Source organism: Manduca sexta, chromosome 10 (genome assembly GCF_014839805.1).
Source record: "Manduca sexta isolate Smith_Timp_Sample1 chromosome 10, JHU_Msex_v1.0, whole genome shotgun sequence".
NCBI lineage: Eukaryota > Metazoa > Arthropoda > Insecta > Lepidoptera > Sphingidae > Manduca > Manduca sexta.
In genome coordinates this window covers 4,272,918-4,300,916 of record NC_051124.1, presented here as the reverse complement: position 1 = coordinate 4,300,916, position 27,999 = coordinate 4,272,918, and the positions used below count along the sequence as shown (strand labels likewise).

Genomic DNA, 27,999 nt, shown 5'->3' with positions numbered 1-27,999 from the left:
CACCCACATGTCATAGAGTTATTTATTCATATTATGATTAATTTATTTGGAGGCACTAGATTATACTTATCGATATGTTTTTATTTTATATAAATTACTAATTCCCTAATAAGGCCACCTACACAGACTATGCCATGGACATAAGTTTTAATCCACTATACACCAATGTGCCTATATTAAATAATAGCACAACTTGTCATATATTTTAATTTGTCGTAACGTATGTGACTATGGCGTCATCTATTCATCACTATTTGTTGGTATACAAATTACATCTCTATTTGCTCCAAAGATAATTATAATTTCTTTGATCTCTATTATCGATTAATGGCACGCGCCAAATTTAAATGAATTTAGATAATTATTAATTTTTATTATTTATTTTATACCTTTTATTAAATAAATATGACAACAATGAATTTTCGAATAATAAAATATATTTTTGTGATAAGACGCACAATGCAGTCAACAATAAATGTGGTGATAATAAATAAAGGTTATACATCATGGACTTTATATTACAAATAATATTTTCAAGTGAAATTTTACTCGCAAAATCTCTATATCACGGCGAGAACTTATCAAACGTGAGTAATTAGAATATTAATTAATATAATTCGAAACGCCCATATTAATTCGTTACTATGCAAACAACCTGTTGCGTGAAAATGAACTCTAAACGTGATGTTTTCAATGTATTGATTTTCTAACTGAGCATGCTCCATAACAGTGTCTACGTAGTACAGTTTGATAAGGGCTTTATTTTAACACCCACTCAAACATCAGTTTGCTTTTAAACGCGCTATGAGCACCATTGTATTTTTATTTAGTGCACGTATATTTGTAAAAGTGGTGTGAAGTGGGCGTCAAATGTTAAAAGCATTCTGCAAGCATGGAGGAGCTCCTGCAAGACATCTTCAAGGAAGCTACTGGACCTAAACTGACGACCTTGAGGAAGACTTGTCAAGATGCATTGGGTAACTGTTTAAAATATTTATCTATGTACGTATGCCGGGTTGCAATTTTGCGCGAAGAATTTTCACTACGCGCTAGTTGGAACTTCAATGTTGTTAAATCAATAATTCTTGAAGGTTTAAGATTTATTTATAGATGTGCATATGGTTGCATTTCAGTGGATGATTTTATGCTATGTATCTAGTATACATGCCAGCAATTTCCTATAACAATTCCTTATTAGATAAATTAATATTATAGAATAAACACATCTACTACAACCATTTTGTTATATATTGTTCCCGCCACTTAATCTATTTCATTTGATATCTGATATGCGACTTCATACATGCATAATATCACAACTTTTACACTTTTCAGGGGTAGATAGAGTGGTGGCACACATAATAAATTCGCCATTTATGCTAGATTATTTTAGTACCCTTGCAAGAGGCAAATTTTACATAGGATAGTTTTAGATTCGTATACAAAGCACTTCTATTGACCAACGCAAGAAGTGAAGACCTATCGCCATATCGGGAACAAATTCCAGACTCCGGGCTAATACTGAGCTGAAAAACCCAAATATCACTGCCCGACCCGGGACTCGAAGCCAGGACGCGCAAGTATATTACATGCTATGCGTTGTATTCAACTATGGCACCGAGGCAGTGGTTCAGTAACATCAAGTAATATTTATCTATTTATTATTATGATACAACGACTGCGCGACCATTAAATAGGAAAGCTATCTTGCCCCAGCGGGGAATCAATCCCAATTTAGAGGACATACCTCCAATTAATCATAATATTCATCTAAAGTCCAAGGTGTTAAATCTTCATTCCGTTTGTACAAGTTGTGGCAAGCCATTTTTCATGTTATTTTATATGACCATCAGTGTAAGCTTTGCCTCGAAACTTCCTTTACCCTTGTGCTAGTTTCATTTAACCTTGTGCTAGAGGCATGTGAATTCTGCATTCGCCTACATCACCTAGGAAGCTGTTATGCCATCTAAAATTTAAAGCTTCAAGACAACAACTGATTTTCACTAATACTACTCAATATTTAAATTTTAAAACTATCGAACTAAAGATTGTACCTAATATTCAAATAGGCTAAGGTGTGACACGACACAATATTTATATCTTCCTTTGGAAGTATGTGGAACTTTTGTTATTACTGGGCGGTGGATGAAACCCTTGATTTCTAACACCACTGCCGGTGCATTCTTATTTTTCTATAGTATATACAATTGTTGGTGTATAGATTACATACCTACCAAATGAATTAAATTTTTTATACTACTAGCTTTTGCTCGCGACTCTATCCTCGACTATTCTTCCTGGAGTGAAAGTATGTAAATTAACATAAAATATGGCCAATATTACTCAGACACTCCAGTAGTTCCAGAGATTCCGTACCACGAACAAAGTCACAACTTTTGCAGGTACAAACTGTACCTATTCATAATATTAATGTAAATGTTGATGTAGGTCGATGCGATAGAATAATGACGAAGAGATAACTAAATTCGTAATGCAAATATTTCAAGTTCTTAATCGCGGCATTGAATGTTACCTGTTTTCGTAAGTTTCGCATCTTCATTGATCTAATTGGAGTAGTGCTTGAAAATGTTGTAATCTTTTGTGTATTGTAAACTAAAAATAAAGGATCCCTGGAAAAATCTATAGGGGCTTATCCCGAAGCCTCGCGCTATAGGGATCTCGCGCATAGAGTAAGTAATATACTACGTAAGATCTCGCGTTTATATGAAGCGTCTAGCGCGATGGCTAAGTTGCGGACATTTTTTATCCACCTGCTTTTCGTCTGCAACTTACATAAAAAACATATTACTTACAATTGTTGAAACCATTAACCTTTTTTTGCTTCCGCCCGGGAAATAACAGAGATTTTTACAGCTTCAATCTCAACTTTTTGTAAATAGATAGATATACAAACTTAATTATTTTTATCTCTTAATTTAGTTTTATTTATTTATTGCACTTAATATACAAATGTATAACGGCAAACTTAATGCCATAGGCATTCTCATTATTTTTCATTCCTGTGTACAGTGTACTGCATACTATAATAAGCTAGGAACCTATAGTTAGGATCTTTTTGCGAACGTGAACTAACCGTTTGTAAAACTAAAACTTTTCAACATGATAATGCAGTGTTGGTAAGAAAGCTTTTGCCGTGTCATGCTTTGCGCATAACTCGCTAGTGTCCCCCGCATAGTCGCTACAAAGTACAGATAGTACAACACTGTGAAACATTGTAAATGCCTAACCACTTAAGGATGTGTCCCAAGACACGTAACATCCAGAGGGAATGTCCAACGCAATAACGACCTCGACATGTCTTTTCTTTGTAATAAATATACAGCAATATCAAGTATTTCCGAATAAAGTATTATTTTACGCCGACATAGTTGTTACAATCACTCTTGTAGATCGCGTACCAAGCAACCATTTGTTTGGGATAATGTATTCTATTCTTACATTCTTGTGTCTCTATTTCGTATTGAACGGACGGAATGTTTTTCCAGATAAGTTATTTCCACTTTCTTTTTGGCCACTGTTTCGATTCATGAAATTATTTAGTAAGTTTTAGATGTACCAAAAAATATATATTTTAATATTAATGAACCTATTTTGTGTCATCGGGTACTTTAGTTTTTCAATCAGCACTTTTGAAGTCGTCTCAAAGGAGCTTCTAACTTTTAGAACTACAATAAATTGCTTGTAAGGTATGTAAAACGCGTATCTTCACAACGAAAATGCCATGCACTTATACTTTATAGCCATGACTCACGCCCTTGAGTCGCGGATTGAAACCTAGCACAGCAGTGTACACCATATACATCTATGTATATACAGGATAAGCACTGGTATAGTGCTCATAAAAAGGTGCTGTTTCTCATTGTTATAATTAAGAGCAGGTACCAATAATTCTATTTTTACTCGGTGAATAGACCAATGAAAACATTTAATATGACTATGCTAAATTTAAAAGTTTGAACATAAAGATCTCATTCTCATGAAATAGGAAACACAGCTTTTTTTAGAAATAGACATTGCAGTTGTACCTTCCCAAACGGACTCTCACATATTATGAGAACTACCTCTAGCGAAAACATAGTTTTAAGAAGTTCCAGTATTCAATAATTTTCTACCAAGTAACCTAAGCCTGTTTTCCATTGCCTCTAGAAATACTCTGCATACAAGAAAGCAATGCTCGTCGGCCTTCATACGAGTTGCGGCGCGCGTGTCTCTTGCCGCTGCAAATCGCGCTAGAGACGAAGAGGCCACGGCTCGTCAGTTTTGCTCTTCAAGGATTTCATGTAAGTAGAAAAATGAGCAGATACTCTTAATTTTTATTAACCTTATCCTCATTAGAACAGAACGATGCGAACAAGCTTGCAGAAACACAACTTCGTTGTCGCGTCTATGGCATTCCAAAACGTTAAGCAATTCACTGGCATATTCCATAAAGAGATGCACATTGATATGTTATATACCTGGTAAACAGAGGTTATTCCAATATTTTGAATTTCCACTCCAGTATTATGGACAATGTAGTAACTTGCCGTAGCCAGTTTAAAGAAAACTGGATTCTTACTGGACAGGTATCCTTATACCACTACCACTTCACAGTTACTATTTCATCGAAAAGCAGTAATCTGAGCACTCTTGAAATTTAGCTTCACTTGAACCATTTTCGATCTTTGCGAAAGTGCACCCGATGCAAGTAAATACTTTAGTATCGTCGAGTTACTTCTGAAATAAGACGTGGGAACGAGCAGAATGGACGATAATGGACAAGTTTGTACTTTGTGATTTGCAGTAATGATTTCGTGCCAGGAAGTTAAATATTTTATTGTAGGGTTCTATAGGATCTTTCAGAGATTTTATCACGGAAGTTTCATCCCGTGAAAATCTATATCTCTATTTCTCTTAGTCACGCCATAACTTGAGAATAATTTAACCGATTTCATTAATCTTTTATTTTAGGTTTACTTTGTGGAAGGTTCTAGCGGAAAGAAAAATTGTGACAATTCAGAAATATCCGCTAGTGTATTATAAAAAGTGAAGATAGGTACAGCTAATGGCAATCTTTACTGCAATTAGTTAATATTGACATTTGCAGTTTTGTTCTTAGAGACAGAGGTGTATAACAATTGGTGAAGAAAGTTGATAAGATCAATAACTTAGGACCGGCCAAAAAAAAATACTATACCTTTAACAGTCTATCTCTGATCAATCAAGTGTATAACAAATCAATATTACACTATTGATCGCCTATACTGTGAACGCCTTCTTCCTGTTACAGAAAATCCTCCGCGACGACAGATTCCACAGGGGCATCGAGCCAGAAGACGACTCGTTATGGATGCCCTCGCAGTTGCTGTGCGCGACCACTTCGGTCATGTACCAACTACCAGACACTCAGGTAAGCTACATTACACCTGGTATCTTGTTTTATGATTGCGTCTTTTGATTATGATTAAACTGCTCCCTAGAGTCTTTAGGGACCCATTTACGATGATATAATTTTGTTATCGTTTCGAATCATACGGGAAAATATTCTGTGGAAAAATCGTACTTCTTTTCTTCTTTTTTTTATCTATTGAAGTGTATATAATTATTGGTCTTTTTACTTCAATTACAGTTAAATATATATCTAATACAGTTTGCAAGTATATAAAACCCACGCATACCTAATGCTGCATTTTATTACTGCATAATTTACTTAAGAATAAATACACTAAGGGGAGAACGAAGTCCGCTACGAAACAAACTTGAGGACCCGCCCTTCCTGGGTAACATGATAAATGCGTCTACCGCTAACTGAATGAGCTGGCAAAGTAAAAGCTAATGGCGCTGTCTGGCATTTTGTCGTCAGTGTATTTTTAATAGGAAAACATATTATGATGTGCAAACTGATGTTTCATTTCATGTTTTCTATCTACACCTTCCAAAATATTTATAATGATCCTGCAAATAGATAAAATTACGCATTTGCCTATAAAATCGGAAATAATACTTTATTGTTTACAATTCTTTGGCGGTCTGTTTATTCCGAATTAATAATAAGCTGATTTAATCATATTTTGACTCTGGTAAGTCTTCATAACTGGCAGGATTCTCTACTTTACCACTTTATAGTTATTTAGCACTGCTTTAACTATTTTGACATCATGGAACTTATTTAAACTGTTTGTGATGATGAGCGAAATGCTGTACTATGCACTACTTTGTCCAAAATTCTTTACCCATAGATTTATGCTTCCCATCTGGCGATATACATCATTTACTTAAATATAAAAGCAACTGTTTCATCAGGTACGAATATTCTGCATATATCACGGTCCTCGTCGTATATTGAACAGACAACTATATGTTTTACCTATTATGTTTATTATTACGATTTCACGAGTGACTTCTTCACCTCATTTCATTTTACACTTTCCATTTAGGCATAATCGATTTTTGTACATAAGAAAATTAAGAATTTTGCTTTCCTGTATTTTTTTTGTTGTGTCAGCGTTGAGTTTGGTTTAATCTACTTCTTCCATATCTTATGTATATAAAATTAGGTACCGACTCCAAAATTGGTAACCAGTTAAAATATAGGTAATGTTAAATTATTTTTTCGTCTTTTTTTTTCGTTTACCAGGTGCAAATATTCCGCATGTATCTCTCCCTGGCTCTGTCGCCTCGTCGCACACTAAACGGGCGGCTGTGTGTGTGGGCGTGCGGGCGGTGTGCGGAGGCGGCGGCCGCGGCGCACCACGTGGCCGCTGCCGCCCGGGCCGCTGCGGCACAGGCCTTGAGGGCTTACTGTGCACAGCTGGGTATGTTGGTTGTGTGTCTATCATCTTAAATTAAAGGTTTTTTACTATAAGTTCAATTTGTCTAGAAGAGATTGATTTTTAGCAATAAAACCACCTCTTGTTACATTTTTTTTTGTTGTACGTATTATTAAATCGGTAGATAATAAATCCAGTTACATAAAATGGTGTCTACGACTACTCTATTTTGGAAAAAATTGTTAAACTTTTTTTTTCATAAATTTATAGTGTCTATCTACACAGGTACCAATAGTTTGTTAGTTCGTTACAATTCAACGATATCCCAAAGCTTCTACTGTTTATGATCATGCGAGGCACTTGTGGTATACGAGTCACTTATCAAGATGTATATTGTTTAAGTATTCACATAACATATTCCTTCTGAAATATAAAGTAATCACAGTTAAGCCAATTGATATAAAAATTAAAGATTTAAACTTTTCAGATGAAGAATGTCAAGAACTGTTGTCAGAAGGCTCTCCCCTGGGCAGGAACCACATAGTAGCGGTGGGTTGTTACAGCGAAGTGATTCCAGTCATACAGTACTTATGCAGCAGACTGTCCGAGACTCAACAGTGAGTTATCAATATATAAAGATTTTTTGATAAAACAACAGTAAGTGATTAATCTATTTGATAGAGAAGTGAAGTAAGCACTTAGTGCGAAGAATATTCTTAATTTTGTACTGTGGTATACACAATTTTATATTGTGGTAGTTATACAATAATTACTTAAATTCTTGTAACAATGACTTCATAATTTAATTATTATCTTATTCGTTTATCAGTCTTGATTTCTTATAAACCAATAATTTTATTAACAGTCGCAATAAATTCAATAAGAATGGTCGTTTTTATCGATAAATAAGTGGTTCTTATGAAATTACTTTTAAAGATTAGTAAAATTTCTTGTTTTCAGAATCCCTAAACAAAACCCGCTAGCTCTTTTCTTCCTGGATTGCTTATTGACTTTGATGTCAAGTTTATCTGAACGAGTAAGCGACAATTCACACTTCACAACGTTCCTGTGGCAGAAGTTTTGTCCTTCGCTCATATCTTTCTTAGGAACTCCTCGAGTGGACAAAAACATTAAATCAAGGTACGAATGTTTTCATACTATTTTTGTTGTTAAAAAGAGTGAAGTGATTTTTCTTACATTTTCATCTTTTGATATCCAGATGATATAACTGTGATTAAGTAATTAATTTGGATATTTTCAGAGAGCACGAAGGCCATTCAGTGGATGATTCAGGAAGAGGCTCTGGCGCCCTGAATTCAGCTCCAAGTTTCAACAATAAACAAGCTAAAGCTATTTACAGGTACACATTTTTGTCATTTATCCAATACATTAAATTTTTCACACTTTTGCAAAGAAAACTAGCTGTTATTACTGATTGACGATTGGTTAAGGTTGTGAGTTCAGTTTCCTGAGCCTTATTTATCTAATCCATACACATTATAAAACAAAGTCCCCTTTTCTGTCTGTCCGTATGCTATAGTTTTTCCCAAAATCTACTGAACTGATTTTTATGAAATTAGGTATGGAGATAGTTTAAGACACTAAAAAAAATATACTTACTTTCAATCCCGGGAAAATATATAGCGCGACTTTATCCCGGAAAACTCCTTCACGTGGGCGAAGCCACGAGCAAAAGCTAGTTAATCATAAAATCATTTCAATAAACAGCATTAATTTGGTTCCCTATTCACTATTCAGCATAGCGAACCAGCTGGTCCGCCTGGTGGGCGGGCTGCCGGGGCTGCGGCCGGTGCTGGAGGCGCTGTACCACCGCATGCTGCTGTACCCGGCGGCGGCGCACCGCCTGGACGCGCTGCGCAGCGCGCGCGAGCTGCTGCAGGCGCGGCGCCTCGCGCGGCTCGTGTTGCTGCTCGACGCGCGGCTCGACGCGAGGCTCGAGCGCCACGAGCGCAGTGACGACATGGCTATACTACGCCTGTGAGTCATTCAAACATACGTTCTTAGCTTCGAACAATTGGAATTACTTCTTTTCGTTATGACTTAAACCTGCTTCATTGCTGACTTTTTTAATTACTGCATCCATGCTTCTTACTTTGAGCATATGTTTTTTAATTCCAAATTTGTATATGAACATTCAAAAATAACTTTGATCTACATTTTATAATGTAGTTACCCTTAGACATAAAACTATTACCGTTGAAACAGTATACCTTTCTGACTCTTCACACCAAAATATACTACTAATAGTGTTCTATAATTTCCAGAATAATGGACGGGATAGAAGAATGTGGGCGCAGCGGTAATCCAGACATCGTAGCAGCCGCCGTAGAATGCGTAGTGTCTCTACTGGATGCTCTAGAGAAACTATGCTCTGGAACTGAGGAGTATCTATCACCAGAAGTCGTTTCACTCATACTGCAGCATTGGCCGAAGTTACAGGACGCGGATTACACAGGACCACTGACGTACCAGACTTTAGCTAGACTGCCTAGTCCTTACAGGTAATAAAAAATATGGTGGTATTTTGGACGGTGGTGATTTTGATATAACAATGATAAAAATACGTTCTTTTTCAGAGATGTCGTTGCTGTACTTCAAAGTAATGAACCAAAGGAACACGATTCTTCAGGTAGGTGTACAGTATTTTATATAGCTAAAATACACATAAAAGCATAAATATCAAAATAGGTTCCTGAGTTGGTACGCAAATTGTGATCAGTGAATCGAATATGGAGTAATCTTCTGAGATATAAGCATTTTATGTACTAATGACTACGTAACAAGGTTCATATTTACTAACAGCAAAAGTTCTAAGCACAAATTCTTGTAACATCGTTAGACACATCGGGACCAGAAAACATAAGTTCCGGCAGCGATGGTGAAGCAGATTCGGATGCTGATAATGTCTTCCTACCGACCAGAGCCAGCAACCCGACTTGTAATGATACTAACAAGATAACACTCAATGACAAAACCAAAGCTGTGCCGAGGACGTTGAATCTTGGCAGGTAAGAACTTACTTTAAATCTAATTATAACTTATACCCATGGTATAGTAAATTTTAAAGAAATCAAGATCATTTTTATAATACAACAGTAAACACTTTTACTGGCTACAACAATACCAGAATTTGTATATATGTCTATAGGTTTATCCATAATAATAAATCCATATAAATCAATATTATGTTGTTTTGTTCATTTCAGATGTACCATAACAGAGTGCAATGTCGACCTAGAGAGACATAACGCGAGGCAGTTTGTGAAAACCTTACAAAACACATTGCTACCAAAACTGCTGAACCTCAGGACTTGTATAGAGGTATTTATGCTGCTCATAATTGGGATTACGTTGACGTCAGATCCGAATTGCCAATTTTTACACAAAAGTTATCTTTGTCGTCTACGATACGAACATTCTATAAATTTACCATTTACACGTCCGAGTATGAGTTGAGTATATATTTCTAATTTTGATAATATAACCTCTTCATGTCCTTTTCTTTCTTTTTCTCACGTTTTAATTTTATTTTAAAATTAATCATCCCCTTCATTATAACAATTTGGTTCTTTAACAAAAATAATATCTCTACGTGTTTTCATAATATCAAAGTTTATAAGAACGCAAATAGGAACTATCGTAACACCGGTAAATCCTTGTGGGAAACTAAGCAATTGTCACCAATTTAATTATTTAACTTAAACAAAGAATTCATCATCCTCATACCCTTTTCTCTTTCATCTCTCCAGGTAGACGAAGCGATGCAAGAGTTCGCGTCCAAGTGTTGCCAACACAACGCGGCGCAGCCTCCCGCCACCTCGTGCATCATGAACGCTGATGGCGTCTACCTCGCCACTTACGAAGCCTTGTTGTTGACTTTGAAGCAAAGGAGGACTAATTACTATAGTGATCCTACGGTAAATGTAAGAGATTCGTTGATATCTTAAGATGATTTATCTATTTGCACTATTGCTATCAATCGTTGAATAAAATCTGTATACTTCTGTCTACATCTTCTTGAAAACACTATTCACATCGACGGGTGAAAGGCTAAATGACTGAATCGTCATTTTTTTGCGACACTAAGTTACATATTTAAAATCAGTATTTTTTCTGTGGTTTTTAAACTAGTTAAATTTTTTTGAAAAAACATGTCGCTGAAGTTAGTTAGCCTTCAACCGTCGATATAATACTTCAGTTTACCTACTTTCAACTTTGACATTGGCAAAATCATCGTCTGCCAACGATGGATACACAATCTAAAAATTGAATTGAATTGAATAACTCTATTATAATATCATAATAAATAAATTTTAGATCTGAAATCTCATATGCACACCTGCCACCTTCATGACCAAATGTAAGTAATGTACTTACCTCATATATTATTTCAGAAAGTTCAAGTATCAATGACAGAAGACGAGTTCGTGGAGGAGGTCCAAGGTAGTGGAGTGCTGGTGTACTTGTCAGCGACGTGGCTCCGAGAGCTGTACCAACAGATATTAGCGAACGACTTGTTGAAGGATGCTCCACTATCTGATCATCCGCTAATCCACTTGTTGTCAGGTAATTATGAGAAAGATTCAAACCGAACTATAGCAATAGATTAGATATATATTAGGTATGCATATGATTAGGCAATGGCGGCCCTAAATGACGCAAAGTCCCGACCGCAGCAAAAACAGTTTCTGGTTTTAACAGTTTTGTCGGTAAAATCGTTCAAAAAGGTCCAAGGCACCGCTTGAAGCCCCGACTAGTTGCCCAACAGTTCCCCTAAAGCCGCCTCTCTGTGTATAAGTATATTAAAATAGATATGTGAAGATCAGCCTAAATTACTATAAAATGTATCAGGAACATTTTAAATTCTGGAATATTTTTTTAATATTTTCTTACATTCCATTATATTTTATTAAATTTCAAGTTATTTGGCTTGTATTAGATATCTGATATAATATATTCTATATGTATACTTTCAGATCTGGGTGGGTTAGACCAAAGCCCCGTGATGTCTGACTGGCAAAAACTGAAGGAAGTTTCAATGTTGTACAACAACACGAATGATTCGCCACAACAACAGGCGAGTTTACGATGGGCAAGGAGGTAAGTGTTTAAAACCTTTACCATTTCTACTGCTCGTGCTGAGTAAAATCATCGTAACTCTAACTTTATGCGAAATAATTGTGTCAATAAATAAATAATAACATATGGTTTTCAAATAACTAGTAAAACACTGTGCTATACAAAAATGCTATCAAAATAGTTCTCGTAAAGATAAGACATCGTTATTTTTTTTTTTTTTTCAGAATTCTTACGTGCATATGGGATTCGATGGTAACAGTATTGAGCGTGCCACTAACAGGCTACAGGAACAAGAAGCAGAAGTTGCACGGCATCATATCGAAGAAGATCAATACGTTCGGTAAAAGGAAACGAATTGCGTGGGAGGGTCTCACGATACAGTGCTTGGAGGGACTGCACAAGGTGATTAAGAAGTCCTTAGCAATATTTTGTGACTGCCTGGAAACGTACATATGATGAATCGTAACAGGAGTGCATATTCCATAATGTTATACATATTATCACGAATAAAACCATTAATTACTTTTATTTCGATGTCGTACATTCGAGTAAACGTAGTAAGGCCGACATTATTCTTCCAAAAGTAATATAACATAATGTCTTTTATTAGTTGAAATAATATTTTGGATTACTTATTACAGTATAATTTCACGTTGCCAAACCAGGACAAAAAATATCATCAGTCATTAGGCATTTCAATCTTATCACTTCCTTATTTACGTCCAATCAAATTTGTGACTAAACTCAACTTACATTAACTTATTATCCGAGAATTTGGCTCAAAAAGATTACAGGCATTTAAATCTGTTAGGAAACCGTCAGACAGGTGACTGAGATCTAAATTTTACTCAACTTCTAGTCTCCATAATATTTTGAAGACCTTTGTAATTCCAGGCAGCAAGAGTGAGCAACACTTTAAGTTTGCAAAACCGATGCAGCAGTATTCTGGCTTTATTAGCAAACTCAGCTATATCGCAACCACCCAATGGCAAAATATTATCAACGCATGCTCTCTCGCTGGATATACTGATTACAGGTAAAATTGATTACCGTCTTCTCATGGGGATCGGCTTTATTAGTAATCTTTAGAAATAACTTATACTCATTTGTCTACAGTTCTCAATGTGTAACTGTTTGTCCCTTAAAAATTAAAAAATCAATCTGCATGTACAAATAATAGGACCCATCGACACGGTGCCCAAAATCTCCAATTCGTCCCCCTTCTTAATTCTCACCTTCATCTTAACGACAATTTCCATAATACTCCTGAAGCTATTTATCATTTACTATATAGTGACATAGGTGCCTATCAACTGCTTAACAAGATAAATTATTTAAAATCGCTTTTAATCTATGGCCAAATTCAATTTTAGGTGGTCTAGAGCTTGGTTCCAAAGCTCACGAATGCTGGGAGCACATATTCGCAGCGTGTCAGTACGTGTCGAGTTTCGAACATGCTCTGTTTGGACACCAGGGTAACAATGCTACACCGATAGTCACCATGCAGACTGGCAGGAACAAGACAGTGTCGATACTGCAGGCTGATGCGAAATTAGGACTGGATGGCAGGGATGATGAGACTTGGTAAGTGTTCTTGTTTTGCAGTTGCTTGTGTTATACATAATCTATCAGCCCTATAGACAGTCTAGATACTGTTTAGGCCTTAGTCCACCATGCTGGCCTAGTGCGGATTAGTAGACTTCACTCACTCTCAAAATTTCTATAGAGAACTTCTCAGGTATGCAGGCACCGTTAAAGCAAGCAATTCACAAAGAATACACACATATTTTGTTAGAAAAGTCAAGAGATGAGTGCCCTTGGGTTTTGAACACACACAACTAGGCTATCAGGTGTTATACGCTACAAACATATAATTTTATCATTTTAATTTTATATACTAGTCAGTAACTGATTGAGCAAGTCCCTAGTCCAATAATAAATGCTATGAGATTACAAAATAACACAGAAAATGAAACAATTAATGCTGTTTCCTCTTGGCATGGTATTTCGAATCGTACCATTAAACCAAAATATTATAAATAATCCTTATGTCCTTGCATTACAGCGTAGATGTTTTCAACTTTTTACAACCAGTACTTGAAAATCATCTGAATAATGACATGTCAGTCGCTAAAATTGTCGAAACATGTCGTCAAGAGGTAAGGAAAAACTATATTATTTTCGGCTTTTTCGGTAATTACTTGTTCTCGCAGCTAGGGTCACACCATCATCATCATATTTTCATCAACTTAACTTTCATCAAAGTCATTTCAACTATTTAGAAACCAAGAGGCTTGAGAAAAAAAACTCATTGATTTTCTTTTTAATCCTATCCACATTATTTGTTTACAAAGTAGTGATCCGAATCTGTTATGTACTTCAGGGTGGTAACGTGATATCAGGTTCGGGCGCGGCCCGAGTGTGCTGCGCCTTGTCCGCCGCCGCCGACACACTGTTCACACGACTCGCCGCCACCACCACACTACCCACTTTACGAGCTGCTCTACAGAGGCTGGTGGCGCATCAGCATAGACTGGTAATGGATGGGTTTTGTAACAATTTCTCAAGTTGGTCATAGTCATGGTCATAGTTGACACGTTGGTCATAATTGGGATATCATTGTCTTGGATTAAATAAGGATGCATTTCGCTGCTAGATTGATGCATCGAAAAGTGGTTAAGCATTACAAAAGTCCAATAAACAAACTCTGATTATCTCTGTTCATTTTCTCAATAGTGCAACTTATCAAAGTAATTATATCTAAACCGGGCAATCTTTTTTTATACATACCAGCTATTCTCATCATGGGAGCAAGACATAGCGAACAACAACGCGACGTGGTGGCGTCGCGGAAGTAATAACCGCGGGGCGGGGGGAGGGGGCGAGGCAGTCAGGGCCCTCTGTCGGGGAGGGGACGTGGCACTCCGCTGTCTAAGGGCTGCGAGACCCTTGGCGCACCGCATGGCGATATGGACCGTTGTAGGACCGCACTTTATGCAGGTATGTCTATTGTTGACACCGACGATTTGGCTATATTGATAATTATTGATGACACAAAATATTGTAAAGATTTCACTAGCACTAATTAGCTAGATCCATAATCCAGTCTTTATTGCGTTATTTATAGGCAGCCTGTCACAAGGACATACAAATTTCAAGCCTAGCGATACAATGTCTCCACGATTGTGCCACAGCACTTCTGAACCAGCAAGTGGAATTACCGCATTTCCACTTCAACGAAGCACTGTTGAAACCCTTCGAAAACCTTCTTTGTCTAGAGCTTTGTGATGATGACATTCAGGTAAAAAAAAAGAATTTCAACTTTTATGACCGTGTCTCTTAACTTATCTTCTAAAGTACAATTTTCCATTTCCAGGAACAAATTATTTCTTGCATCTGTGAATTCGTTGAAACAAACAGAATGGAAATCAGGTCGGGATGGAGGCCATTGTTTAACACTCTACGTGCTGCTAACAACGCTAATCAATACTCTGCTATTCTAGAAATTTTCAAAGTGTTTCTCAGCACCGATAATACTTTGGTCTTCGCTAATGCAGCACTCGATTGCATTTTATGTCTCCTGAGTCATATTAAAGGTTTACATTACGAAGAAGTACAAGCTACTGAAGTCAAACCGAAAAAAACAACTACTCCAACGCAATCGAAACCGAATCTCAGTTTGAAATTCTCAAAGAATAGCAAATTTATTCCACTAAGCGAGGAGAAATCGGAGAAGGTCATAGTTGATATGTGTAGAGAGGCATTGTATCACTTGGAGAGTTGTGCAGATATTTTAACTATGATGTACAATATGCCTAAATGCCCCATATTCAACACAGGAAACAGAATTAAAGGAGATCTACCACTATCTGTCGTTGATCCTATAATACCCAGCACGTCTTTAGATATTACTAAATATGTGACCAATGAGCATTGCGAAGAAGAATTAATTTCTTACAAAAAACTTTCCACAAGTCTACCGCCATCTAATACAACGAACAATTGTCTGTTGAAATTAGACAAACCAAGTAACATACTGAAAGTCTGGTACGTTTTGATCGAGGGACTGATTTCCGCCACAGTAGTATGTTCCAAGAAAAATCAACCAGCGGCAATGGAAACTCTGTTTAAGTTACTAAGGAATATAGTAGACGTGCCTGGAACTCATTTTGGCCTTCACTGTATAAATCATATTTTATTGCCTACAGTACAAAATTGGCTGAGGCAGATAGCTAACGTGAACACGCACTGGGATAGTGTGATGCCAAATTTCAAACAATGTTGCGGCTTAACTACAGACACCATTGTGGTGTATTTGCACCATTTACAACAAATAAACGTTGAAAGATCCACTACAACTGACAAAGGAGAAGTAATAGAGATTGAACCATTTGAAAGCACTGAAGCGACATTTGCATTGAAGCAAATTATGCTGATTTTAGTGGAATGTATTGCGCAACCGCAAGAACCTATTGCCAGACTGGGAGCATCGTGTATACGACATATAATATTGACGTCGGGGCATTTATTAACCGACAATCAGTGGGAAGTCGTTTGCACTAGTCTGCATAGAGCGTGCAATGTCAGCTTGACGCCACTGAAACAGTTGACGTATGCTTTTAAAGAAAATTCCAACAGCTTCTATGGCGATTTAGCTATCGTTAAAGTAGCAGCGCGCCGTGATTGCTCAGTGAATGACAACGTGAGACTTCACGCGATGGCTCAACAAGTATTTCTAACTGAACAACTAAAAGGAGAGAGTCACGCGAAAGCAACATCTAAAAATTCTTCACAAAACTTAATGCTCATTGATGACAGAAGCTACATCTTCCTCATCTATTTACAAGAGTCTATCAATTCTCTGAATCCAGAGTTGTATACTGTCAGGATTCCCCACAGAGGGTTAGTTGTAGGATTACTTGCACACCAAATATTAATTCAGATAATCGCAACCGTTCTAATTCAAGCATCATCGGATGTATTTCACGGAATCAACAGTATTCTATTGGAGAGTTTAAAAACTGGTGCAAATATTTGCAATTACAAATTCTTCTTGAGCTGTGATAATGTTGACTTATTATTGAAAAGTTTAGAATTGTCTTTTAGAAGGGCAATGCAATTTGATACGAGACCAGGACTAAAGTTTTTGGTACAAAAAGTATCAAATTTGGACCACGCTGCAAATTTGTACAAACAAACAACATCGTCCTGGCTAATCAAAATTATCGCTCTGACGGAAATATTCTTCAGCGGTGTCCATAGATTTAAATTGAAGGCAACAGACATATCAATAATTTTACACAATTATACTACATCATTAAATTTGACTCTTGAGTACGACCAATTTGTGACCAAAATATTCGACTTAAAAAATACTTGGGAACTACTGTGCAACAGTTACGTGAAACATTTAATTAACGTGTCTGATTTTGACGACCCAGACACAATTAAAGACCGAATGTCGTGCAGTTCTATAGACAGCGACTCGTCTTCTAATCAATATGAAAGATATTATGCTCAAAATACAGCTGCTATGTCTGGAGAAAATAATGCTGATTGTAAAGATAATGAAAATAAAAAAGATGAAGAAAACATAGATAAGCCAAATAGAAAACCATTTACTTTCGCAGACTTTAAAGCAAACAGTCAAACAACAGTAAAGGTTGATGTACATGCTGAAAATGACAGTCCAGCCAATAACGTTGGCTCTGGTGACGAGGCTAGCGCATCTTCAGATAATGAAGTTACTAAAGAGATAAAGGACAGAACTGAAAGCCCAGTAATCAAAACTATTAATGTTATTGAGCACCCTGAGAGTCCTATTAAGGAACAGAAGTTGAGTACATCAGACTCCATAGAAAAACGAATAGATGGACGAAAGGTGAACATTACAATATGTGATGGAGGTCTACAAGAGAAACCTAAAAACATTGAACCTTTGATTCCACCACAGCCTGTACCGCCGGAAATAGAGCAGCAAAGAGCAGTCAGCATAAGTAAAGTAAGTATTTACTAATACTATTACACCTAACAAAAGAATTTTCATACTCATTTATATCTTCAGAACTTACTCGATCTAGATCTCAAATCAATAGTTAGGGATTTAATATTTTGCTGAATTCTATTAGTTTTATTTTAATCGGAAGGAAGGAAGTTTTATTTTAATCGGAAGGAAGGATTGTTTCTAAGTCGTTAATTTAATTTTCCAGGACACTGAAGTACAACGGAACTGCTTCCAAAACATACTAACTGCATATCTGGAACTAGTGTTGACATTTTCCCTCGATCGCTTCCAACTGATCCACCCGGTGCTTCAGGGTGGTTTCGTGCAACTCGCCAAAACAGTCACCGACCCTCAACTGCTTGATAGAATCAATATATTTTTCGACAAAAAAGACTTATCAGAATTTAATTATAAGTGATCAATTATTTGTGATATATAAACTCACATTGTAACGTTATATTCCTCGTTTGTTCAGTGTTACGTGAAAAATAAAATCGTATTGTACTTAAGTTTTTATTTTAATAATCTCTTTAAGCGTAAACAAATATATTCATCTTAAATCTATACATATTGTAAATCTTTTAGAATTTCGTGTCTGTACATTGGTTTTTACAGTTCTCTGATGAGATCGTTCCTTTGGATCGCTTCAGTTGGATTAACATTTTATTTTTTCATTCCTATTCCTACATTTGGTTCAACTTAATGATCTCACAAGTATTTATAACCATCACCAACGAAGCCACAGTCACAAAATCCGTAACTAAACATTTAACAATTAATAACAAAATAGTAATACACATTTGGCATAAAGACTACAATATAAAAATGTCTTTTGTATAAATCTCCATAAAAATGCTTATGGCAGTCTGTTCCCCATCTATATTACACTCAGTTACATCTACAAGAATGGCACCGCGAACTCACATACAAGGCTCTTTATTGTGCCCGAAAACATTAAAGCAGACCAAAGCATAATCTCTATTGGTAATTCTCATACAATGGCACTAAAATATTTGGTGTTACATTTTTACAACAACAATATTTACAAAAAAGCATATCAACTTTGTTAACAGCATCTAAGTTGATATGATATCTTACATTGTTTAAGAAACATGCTGCACATAGAAAAAGCATTGTTCTGAATTTCATAAAGCAAACAACATACATCAACAATGTTTCTTAAACAACGTATTCGTTCAAAAACTAGCACCACTATCTACATCGTCTTAAATCCTACCTCAGAACAAATATACTAACATACGACACCACAACTGTTAATATTGATAAGTTAGCACCAAACGCACCTCTACTTGGCTCTGAATGCACAATCAACGCGTACGACAAAGCACTAAGTCCCAGATCACTTGTTATCAACGCACTTTCTCTGTTAATCAGATCTGCTATCTTCTCAGCTTCTAAAACGCACATTTGCATTTGCAAATCCGTCGGGTTTTGTAACAAAGACTCGATTGTTACAAAAATCTCCGTCTCTATAGTTAAATAGCCTCTGAGTGCACACTCAGCTATCTTGACATGTCTGTCTAGAGCTTTTAGAACATTGTTCAGATTTATAACTGATGCTGATATGTTGATTCCATATAACGCTCTATCGATCTGTTTCTTAGAATAGAGGATCCTGAGAGCGCCACCACATCGAGGGCAGCAGGCCCCTGGTGCTGTGAAGCCGAGGCACTTTGGCTTTTTCAGTGGGGGGCATATGATTCTATCAAAGGCGCATTTCGGTTCCATGACGTCGGAGATGGGTCCGACCGCGAGACAGGGCCCGGTGTAGTCGACGCTGACGTACTCCGCCCACGCGGCACACTCGGATGAGTATGTGACGCCGTTGACGCCGCATACTGTACCCGTCTGTAATCAAATTAATGTAATGTGTATTGTATTTAGATATTACTGGAGATACATTCTTCAAGGTATTTTAAATTTGCACAGGGATGATTTGACTGTTTTGTTTATGAATGGTAGAGTCAGAAACATAACAGATTATAAATTATAGTCGTACAGGCAATAATCAGTTCCTTACTACTCAAAGATTACAATTGATTCTTACAAAATTAACATATACCACCTAAATATCCAGTTCCTCGTTTAACCCAAGATAAAAAGTCAGGTTAGATACTAACACTAGAGCACCCTTCGAGACACTGTCCCCAGTAGGCGAGCTTCCTGCCGCTCATGACGAGGTGGCACGGGTTGGCGTGCGTGCGTCCGTCTGTGTCGCACACCGGCATCGCGGGCTGCGTGTTGCATGACATTGTGTTCACTACAAACAATACGTTAACAACAAATGAATCAAGATGCAATCTGTGATTAAAATCTTCGATGCGATTGGCAAACTAATTTTAAATGAAGTTATATTGAAAAAAACTGCGCTCATAAAAGGCCTTTCCTTCCCTTCTTAGTAGAAGTTATATTAGCTTTAGCTACTATTTAAAATTCCTGTTTAAAGTGACATTCGTTAAAGAAACAAATTAACACTATACGGAAGACGAAACAAGAATTTGCTTCAGCGGGTCATGTTGTAAGAATGTCTTACCGCAAACGTGCTGCGGGCAGGAGGTCTGCAGGCGCGAGAGACACACGTTGTGCGCGGGGAGGCACGCGTGCCGCCGCGGACACGTCGCACTCGCGCACGCGCCGCGCACGCCGAACTCGATCTCCGCGTCCGTCGCGCCCGCGCATCTACAAACATATTATAGAAATTATATAAAGAACATAAGAAGTGGTGGGTGGGTCGTGTGCTTTGTGTCCAAGAAAAAAATTATATATAATTCATCAACAAGTAAGCTTTAGAAAAATAAGTATGGTTAATGACAATATGGAGTCGCCCAAATAAATTAAACAGAATGTCTAATATCAACATAAAACTTTCGAAAATATTTGATATCAGACGCAGCAAGATATTATGAATCAAACCATCAGACTTCAAACCACAAGTCCTGATATCCCGTAAAGACACGTACTTAGCAAGACAAGCGTTAGGGAAGAGTCTATGCGGCGTCCTGACGGGCAAGTGGTGGGGAGGACAGTTGCAGGGCAGGCCGGTGAGCAGCCGCGCCGCGCCCCCCGCTCCCCCCGCGCCCCCCGCCACACCCGCGCCGCACGCCCGCCGCGAGCACACGCGCTCGCCACTCAGACACACACAGGCGTTGCACTCCATGTAGTACTTCGCACCTAAAAAATATCTGCACAATGAAAATACTGGTAAATGAACCTATGAACTATAAATATAAGGACATCTAGAAAATACTGGTAAATGAATCACCTACAATAAATACAACATCTAAGCCTCGAAACCTACATCTAAGAGGCTTTAAAAATTTGCTTAGTTGGTAGTATGGGAAACATGAAAATTGAAAATCTATGGCTCAATAGCTAAAGAATTTTTAATAGTTGATGAAAGGATGTGTTTTGATAAAAGTAATAACAATCAAGGAATTAAGAAATATTTTTTGATAAGAAACAAAGTACATACACAAATTGCTACAATAATAAAGATAGTCCTTCCATTTGAGTAATTTCAACTGAATCATTAATTACGTACGTATCAGGTAAATAAAAGACAGATGATATATTTAACCGACAGAAGCAGCAGTAAATCCTGAGAGGATCAACTTACCATTCAATATAACAGTATCGTGGAGATTGCAATTCTCAACTGGAATGCAAGGTAATGGCTGGCATTTGGTCAAGGCTTTGTTCGAACATTTGCATATCTTGAAACACAGTTTCTGGGAAGAGTCCACCAAAGGCACCCGCACCCAGGATCCGTGAGGAACAATATACGAATTGCTTTCACCTATAAACCAAAGTATGTTTACAAAGCATTTTTAATATTGTACAAATATATTATTTAAATATAATCATAATACTTTTTTATATTTAAATAATGATTAGTTAGGTATGTGTGCCATGATGTGTAAGCTACTGATAGAAAAGTGACTATAATTGTGAATGCTTTTTTTCCAATCAATCATTTATTCACTTGTGATACATAAGTAATTACATTGTTGAAATAATATTATACTTAGTGCTCTATGATCAGCTTATATGCCACAAGTGTAGTTTTTTTTTTATTTACAACGACAATAAACAGTACAGTCTGAAATTCTTCGTTAAGCTAAATTTATTAAATAGGATGAACAAGCAATCAGGATATGACGATGACGATGATTATAGTTGGAGATGACGTTGATAATCAGCTTACCCAGGGGACATCCGTCAATGCAGTGGTACCGCACGCAGGCGCCGCCGCGCAGACAGCTCCTGTTGATGACGCACACCTGCGTCGCGTTGCACGGAGACCCCGCGCACGGTGACGTCACCGCTTCCTTCGCAGTCAGGAGGGGAGGCTCGGAACCTGCAGGTTATGGATATAGGCTAAAATAACGGAAGAAAGCTTTTGTCAAACTGGTTTTAGCCACGACGAAGTAAATTCAATAGGATGTGGAGAGCAATTTAAAGAACATGCATACTTATCATAAAATATATCCAACATATACCATCAGTGTTAAACCAATAAAATCAGTGAATCTCCATAAGTTAATGTAATTTGAATTAGCTGTGGATGATATCTCTAATACCCCGAGTCACAACATCCAAATCAAGTCTAATGAAACACATATGAATGGTAGAGACGACGTGAGTGAACGCATACTAACTAGGCGACACGAAGTCCTGCAGCTGGACGCAGGGCGCGGCGGGGTCGCGCGGCGTGAGGCGGGCGCACAGCGCGTGCGCGGACACCGGCGCGTCCTGCGCCAGCGACCACGCGCCCGCGTCCGTGCCCCCCGCACCACCCCCCGCGCCCCACTCCACGCACAGCGACACCGCGCGCGAGCACTCCGCCGCGCACAGCAGGCTGCTGTACCCCTGCACACATGACATTCAGTAACATTTGTTGCTGGTGGTAGGATATACTTTATACCCGCCCGGGTAGCAACCACCATACACAAGATGTTAAAACCCGCCGCGGTGGCCTAAGTCCACCGTCAAATTTTGACAGTTGACACCGTCATGACTAATGTAGCCTGTGCCGTACCAGAATAAACAAATACCATTTCCGGTAGGCAACGGCTGGGCTCACTATCAAGCGAGCCTCTTGCTCGTTTGCCTACTTAGGCAATAAAAAGTAGCATTTCATAATAAGGGCTTATTATAAGAGCCCAGATAAACACTAGCAATGTTACTCAATTTTGGTTTTCGAATTATAGAATACTAAACGAAATTCCTTGGAGCTTGGGACCCTGAAATACTAAGTGAGCACTCTTGAAAGTTCCAGTTGTATCAGTTGGTACTTTTCAGTAAAAATCTCACCTTAGGAGTACAAGGCTTGACATGTAGCGCGCACGCTATACTCTTCCACATCTCGATGGGACATTGACTTGAATTCTTCAGCGCTACGGGATAACCGGCCACAGTAACAGATCTGAAGCAAACAATTTTTCACTCTCAAAACTGTCTGAACCCAGAACCGACTCAATTAATTACATTACAATAAAAACAACATCTATATCTTTAAGCTAATCAAGACTGCAAGCCGTATTAGCTGAGACGCTGTCAAATTAAAATCAGTAACCTAAGATCGACGCTATTTAATAAACAGATATCGACATCACCGTAAATTATATCTTAAGTCACTCGGATGCCACATGACGGATATTGAAAGCTATATTTTATTTAATAAACAGCGTCGACTTAATTCAACATGCGCTCAAGCAACAGTTCAAATTTTGTTATTAAATAGATTAATACAATAAATATCCACTTAACATCCTACTCAAAAGTGAAATTCGTTTATTAATGCGGCCCTTCGTCATCAATCCATAACTTATCTGAAAACTAACAGCAATCATCATCTTACCTACTTAACTTTTGCTCTGCGACGAACATGTGTGCCTCAAGGTCTGCCTGCGCGTTACACGATCTGAACAGAGTCGAGGGTCTGTTGTTCATCTGGCTGCAGTACGTCAGACCAGAACATCCCAGCGAGCATGGAGCTTCAACTGGAAATAGGAACAAAATGAACATCAGCTTCATCATTCAGCCAGGAGTCTAGAATTATGGCCAGTTAATGGCAATAGGTTTGGCTTTTACATTACTCTAATATAGCTAGCAAAATATGTTACGTGATACCTACGACTGCAAAGGGTTAAAGTTATCATAGTATGTTTCATCGTCACCAGCATAACCATCTCCTAGTCACTTTAGATTATAATCAATAGCAAATATTACTTTCGGGGGCGTAGTTGTATTACGATACGTTGCAAAGCTGATGTCTCGAGGTCAATCATTGATATTTGAGTTTTTCTACTCAGTATCAGTCCGGAGTCCGAAATTCGTGCCTGATATAATGATAGGCTAGGCCCCTATCACATCATGGGACAAAATACACGGCGGAAAGTGGGTGCACTAGTTGCGCCTCTCTCTACCCTTTCGGGGATAAAAGACGTGAAAAGGTGTGTTCTACTTTCAAACATTTTCAGCCAAATTGTAGGACCACTTAAAAAAACTATTCGAATCTCTTGAAGATGTATAACCTCACCTTCTTCCATACACTGCGACATGTTCAGCTCCTGCGGGTCACTGATGCACTCCGAGTAGAACTTCTGCCAGTACTCCTGCCAGCCCGTGTTGAACGTCTGGTAGCACAGGTCGCGGCAGTTCTTCGTCGTCGCCTGTTAATCAACTGTTCCTTCAATTCAGTGAATAATTACTATCTTTCATTTAAACTTGTTTTTTTTTACCAAAGACATAAAAAGTCCTTAAAAAAACCGGGCACTAGTGTTCGTGATTATAACATATAGAATTATATATTCTATATATCAGCCCTGTATTTTATACTGTCCCACGCCTGGATACGGATCTCCTCTACTACTTAGAGGGATTAGGCGTTAGTCACGCTGGTCTAGGGCAGATTGACTAACTTGACATACACGCAAAAGTCTTATAAAGAACTTCTCAGGTATGCAGGTTTCACCTTCACCTTTATGGCAAGCAATAATTATTCACAAAAAATACACAAATAACTTTAGATAGGTCAAAAGTGCGTGCCCTTGGGGTTTGAAATATACGAACAAGCGTCTCGACAGTTCGTTCCATTCTCAACTATGCTATAGCCACTTTCCTGGTTACCTACTTGATATTATGAAATGATGTATTATCATCCTATCAGACACATAATTATGTTGAAATTTTTATTATTTATTAAATAATATATTATTATCCCAGGTGAAATCCCGGATTTAAAATTGATTCTGGTATTATGGTTTTTGAAAATATTTATATATTTTTTTTAATTTCATTCGAAAGTAGATTCCTCTAAAACAAAAATCTAACCTTTAAGCAACAGTGCAGTTTGGCAACGTCAAGAGGTATAAAGTCTTTGCTGCCTGGCGCTGCAGATTTCCTCAGGAAACATTGCCAGAAGCTGTCCACTATTCCTGGTAAGCCACAGTCGGCTGTCAAGTCCTCGAATATTTCTTGAGTGTCGTCTGTCCGCCGCAGAACTCTCTCGCATGCGACGCGACATTCTGACGAAGTCGCCTTGTCACAACAAGATAGATCTGAACATGAAAGTTGAGAAATAGTTAATTAATTCTCATTCATTCTGACTTGACAAAGTGTTTTGACTAGATAGACAATGGAAAATATTTTTAGTGAAGACGCGAAAATGCTGCGAACTTCAGCAATTGAGTTTCTAGTGTATTGTTTCTCGACAACAAGTTGACAGCATCTGTACGGGATCAAGAACAATCCACGAGAAATGTTACTCAAATCCATGTCAATTACTCCTGAGTATTTAATAATTTGTGTGCTAAAATATTAACTCACATTTTGTGGTATCAGCAGATATCGGAGCGGTCAGTTGCAACAGACATTGGCTTAAGTCGTGGGAGTCGGTGCACTCTTCAATGGCGCGACTCTTGGCCTCGGAGACGGCGCGGGGCTGGTCGACCCTCCACAGCACCTCGCGACACGCCATGTGACATGCCACCGACTGCGTCTGTGCTGAGGATAAGAAATTTAAATCGTTATTAATCTCAGCTACGCATACCTGTAATACCTGTGTATAGTGGGAAGCGACCACCATGATAGCATGATTAGAAACCCGCTGTAATGGCTTTTATTAACAATAATAACCATAATTCTGCCTACATCATATTTGGACTATACCAGAAACGCCATTAGGTGTAATCTTGCCGTGACGTTTTTACTCTTTAATTATATTATTGAGTGCGTATTTTATCAACTTCTTTAGTGTTTTCAATGTGACCATATTTAATCTTCGAACAGTATGATATTATTATACTTTTTATTAACAAACTCAAAGATTGGATGGAACTGTCCAAAACTTACCCATTTAACAACTACGTATAAACAATTTTGTTTTGCAAGACTTTCAGCTTCCTGTACTTTTATTTTTCCAGAGCAACGTAGTAATGTATTTTTAAATATGTTTCCTCACGTCTCTGTACCGTCAAAATGCCATTAGGTATTAAGGCTTCACCGAACTCATAAGAATTCGTTTTACGTGAACAGTCTACAAAATATCCAGTTACTTTAATGTACTGCTTTTTCTTAGCCAATAGATTCTGTGGTGTGCTTGTTTGTTCAAACTCTATTGAGAGCAACGTAAAGTCTAAACATTATATCGTTTTAGGTCACTGATCGAACTACATTGGCAATCTTAGGCTCTATGAGCGAAATTTAATATCTTAATTTCAATATGCAGCCTAGAAAGAGCTTTGACATTATAAACTAAAAATATTTTATAGAAGAAATATATAAGGCTATCCTATATATATTTAGAACATATTGCGATAAAAAACAACAAATTCTCTGCCATTCATATTGCAATCAACACTGGCTGAATATACATAAAAGTTCTTGCAGATGTCCACTATTAAAACTAATTTCCAATTCAAATATGTTATAACTATGAGTCGTGACTTACATTATATTTTATATTTTGCAGCGGCAGGACTGTATTTAACCAAAAAGTTCTAATGACATAATTTCTTGTGTATCTGTATTGAACTTTAATACAGTCAATACAGTATTGCTAAATGAGTATATTCAAATAAGTTTACTCACAACAACACTTCTGTGCCTCTCGCTGCCGCTTCACACAGTCGAACAGTGGAATCTCGTCGGATCTCCTGCAGTCTCCGAGGGAGTTCTCGTCCCGCGCCGTGGCACACGCGTGCCGGCATGAGGTGGACCTGCCCAGCGCACAGCAGGCGCGACCCCACCACCCAGAACCTGACATCACGTCTAGAAAAAAATTTAGACCTTATTATAGTTCAGGTTTGAATTAAAAGAACGCGTACATTTGTGGCCAATTTTTTCATGTATGTCAGTTTTTGATATGCTTGTGTAATGAAGTCTACAGTTTTCTAATTTAAGTTTTTGTAATTTCAAACAAAATATCAACAACAGTCAATCAAATACCAAGACAGTTTATCTTTAACATCAAAACATTGGATTAATAATTAGTGATCAAACTGCATGAAGGATAATATATCTCACCGTGAATAGTATTGTTCATGCATATCCAAAACTCCGTCTGAAAGGAAATACATAATTAATTATATAAAAATCGATAAACTGAGAACCATGATTTGTCTTTAGTAATACGATATAGCGGTAACGTGGTATTTAAACAGCACAAGGAAATCCAAAACCCTTCCCAATTACAATACAAAGCGATAGGCGGTTTATTGACGACACTGAATGAAGATTTATTTCAAACTAAACACTCAATAGACGCGAACGAAACTGGTTGAAAGGATCATATCGCCTTACACTCCAATCCTTTGGCTATCCAAGGTAACACAAGCTTGAGAGCTCATTACCAAAATGGCTATGCAAAGCCAATTTAAATATGGATATTTTTGGAAACTGCTTAAATATTAATTGAGTTAATTATGCAGTCAAGCCAAGAAGTGTTGCAATATTACAAATTCAGTAAGGGGAAAATTACGTTAAGTAGAAGACAAAGTTGATACTTACTAAGTGTGGTCCGCAAAACTTGTATATGTTTGGTAGAGACTCTTCAAGCATGTTGGCGTCGGTAGCCATTTCAATTAACGAAATCTGGAATAA

General features: G+C 37.5%; 2 protein-coding genes across 6 annotated transcripts in view; one reads left to right on the top strand and one right to left on the bottom strand.

Moving 5' to 3' along the window:
- Window positions 1-284: 284 nt before the first annotated feature.
- On the top strand, window positions 285-18,383 carry LOC115444359 (brefeldin A-inhibited guanine nucleotide-exchange protein 3). Of its 5 annotated transcripts, none has more exons than XM_030170110.2 (25): window positions 285-587; window positions 851-977; window positions 4,168-4,301; window positions 5,291-5,410; window positions 6,638-6,815; window positions 7,258-7,387; window positions 7,731-7,910; window positions 8,032-8,130; window positions 8,529-8,768; window positions 9,056-9,292; window positions 9,368-9,420; window positions 9,631-9,799; window positions 9,998-10,112; window positions 10,541-10,714; window positions 11,186-11,357; window positions 11,768-11,891; window positions 12,095-12,272; window positions 12,765-12,906; window positions 13,244-13,454; window positions 13,936-14,029; window positions 14,254-14,406; window positions 14,664-14,870; window positions 14,998-15,171; window positions 15,247-17,871; window positions 18,080-18,383. In XM_030170110.2, exons 2-25 carry the CDS (start codon window positions 893-895, stop codon window positions 18,290-18,292), a joined length of 6,207 nt encoding a protein of 2,068 aa, XP_030025970.2. In that variant the 5' UTR covers window positions 285-587; window positions 851-892; the 3' UTR covers window positions 18,293-18,383. The 5 variants fall into 5 exon arrangements, with proteins under 5 accessions (XP_030025970.2, XP_030025971.2, XP_030025969.2 ...); XM_030170111.2 differs by having other exon boundaries at window positions 831-977; window positions 10,541-10,708; XM_030170109.2 differs by having other exon boundaries at window positions 831-977.
- A 46-nt stretch (window positions 18,384-18,429) lies between these two features.
- The window catches only part of LOC115444361 (reversion-inducing cysteine-rich protein with Kazal motifs), a 36,208-nt gene continuing 26,638 nt past the window's right edge, over window positions 18,430-27,999 (bottom strand). The window contains exons 4-18 of the mRNA XM_030170113.2: window positions 27,907-27,990; window positions 27,424-27,460; window positions 26,989-27,168; window positions 25,726-25,902; window positions 25,231-25,457; window positions 24,437-24,569; window positions 23,756-23,897; window positions 23,209-23,320; window positions 22,554-22,764; window positions 22,100-22,252; window positions 21,512-21,691; window positions 20,856-21,066; window positions 20,429-20,574; window positions 20,016-20,155; window positions 18,430-19,743 (exon numbers count right to left, since the gene is read on the bottom strand). Of these exons, the coding sequence (XP_030025973.2) occupies window positions 19,108-19,743; window positions 20,016-20,155; window positions 20,429-20,574; window positions 20,856-21,066; window positions 21,512-21,691; window positions 22,100-22,252; window positions 22,554-22,764; window positions 23,209-23,320; window positions 23,756-23,897; window positions 24,437-24,569; window positions 25,231-25,457; window positions 25,726-25,902; window positions 26,989-27,168; window positions 27,424-27,460; window positions 27,907-27,990 (2,769 nt within the window). The 3' untranslated portion in view covers window positions 18,430-19,107. The remainder of the gene's footprint in view (window positions 19,744-20,015; window positions 20,156-20,428; window positions 20,575-20,855; window positions 21,067-21,511; window positions 21,692-22,099; window positions 22,253-22,553; window positions 22,765-23,208; window positions 23,321-23,755; window positions 23,898-24,436; window positions 24,570-25,230; window positions 25,458-25,725; window positions 25,903-26,988; window positions 27,169-27,423; window positions 27,461-27,906; window positions 27,991-27,999) is intronic.

Excerpts from the sequence above, each read along its gene's own strand:
- LOC115444359 (XM_030170110.2), top strand. The coding sequence starts at position 893 with ATGGAGGAGCTCCTGCAAGACATCTTCAAGGAAGCTACTGGACCTAAA. Across the intron at positions 8,131-8,528 it reads CAAGCTAAAGCTATTTACAG|CATAGCGAACCAGCTGGTCC; the intron begins GTACACATTTTT and ends TTCACTATTCAG. Across the intron at positions 14,030-14,253 it reads TCGAAACATGTCGTCAAGAG|GGTGGTAACGTGATATCAGG; the intron begins GTAAGGAAAAAC and ends TATGTACTTCAG.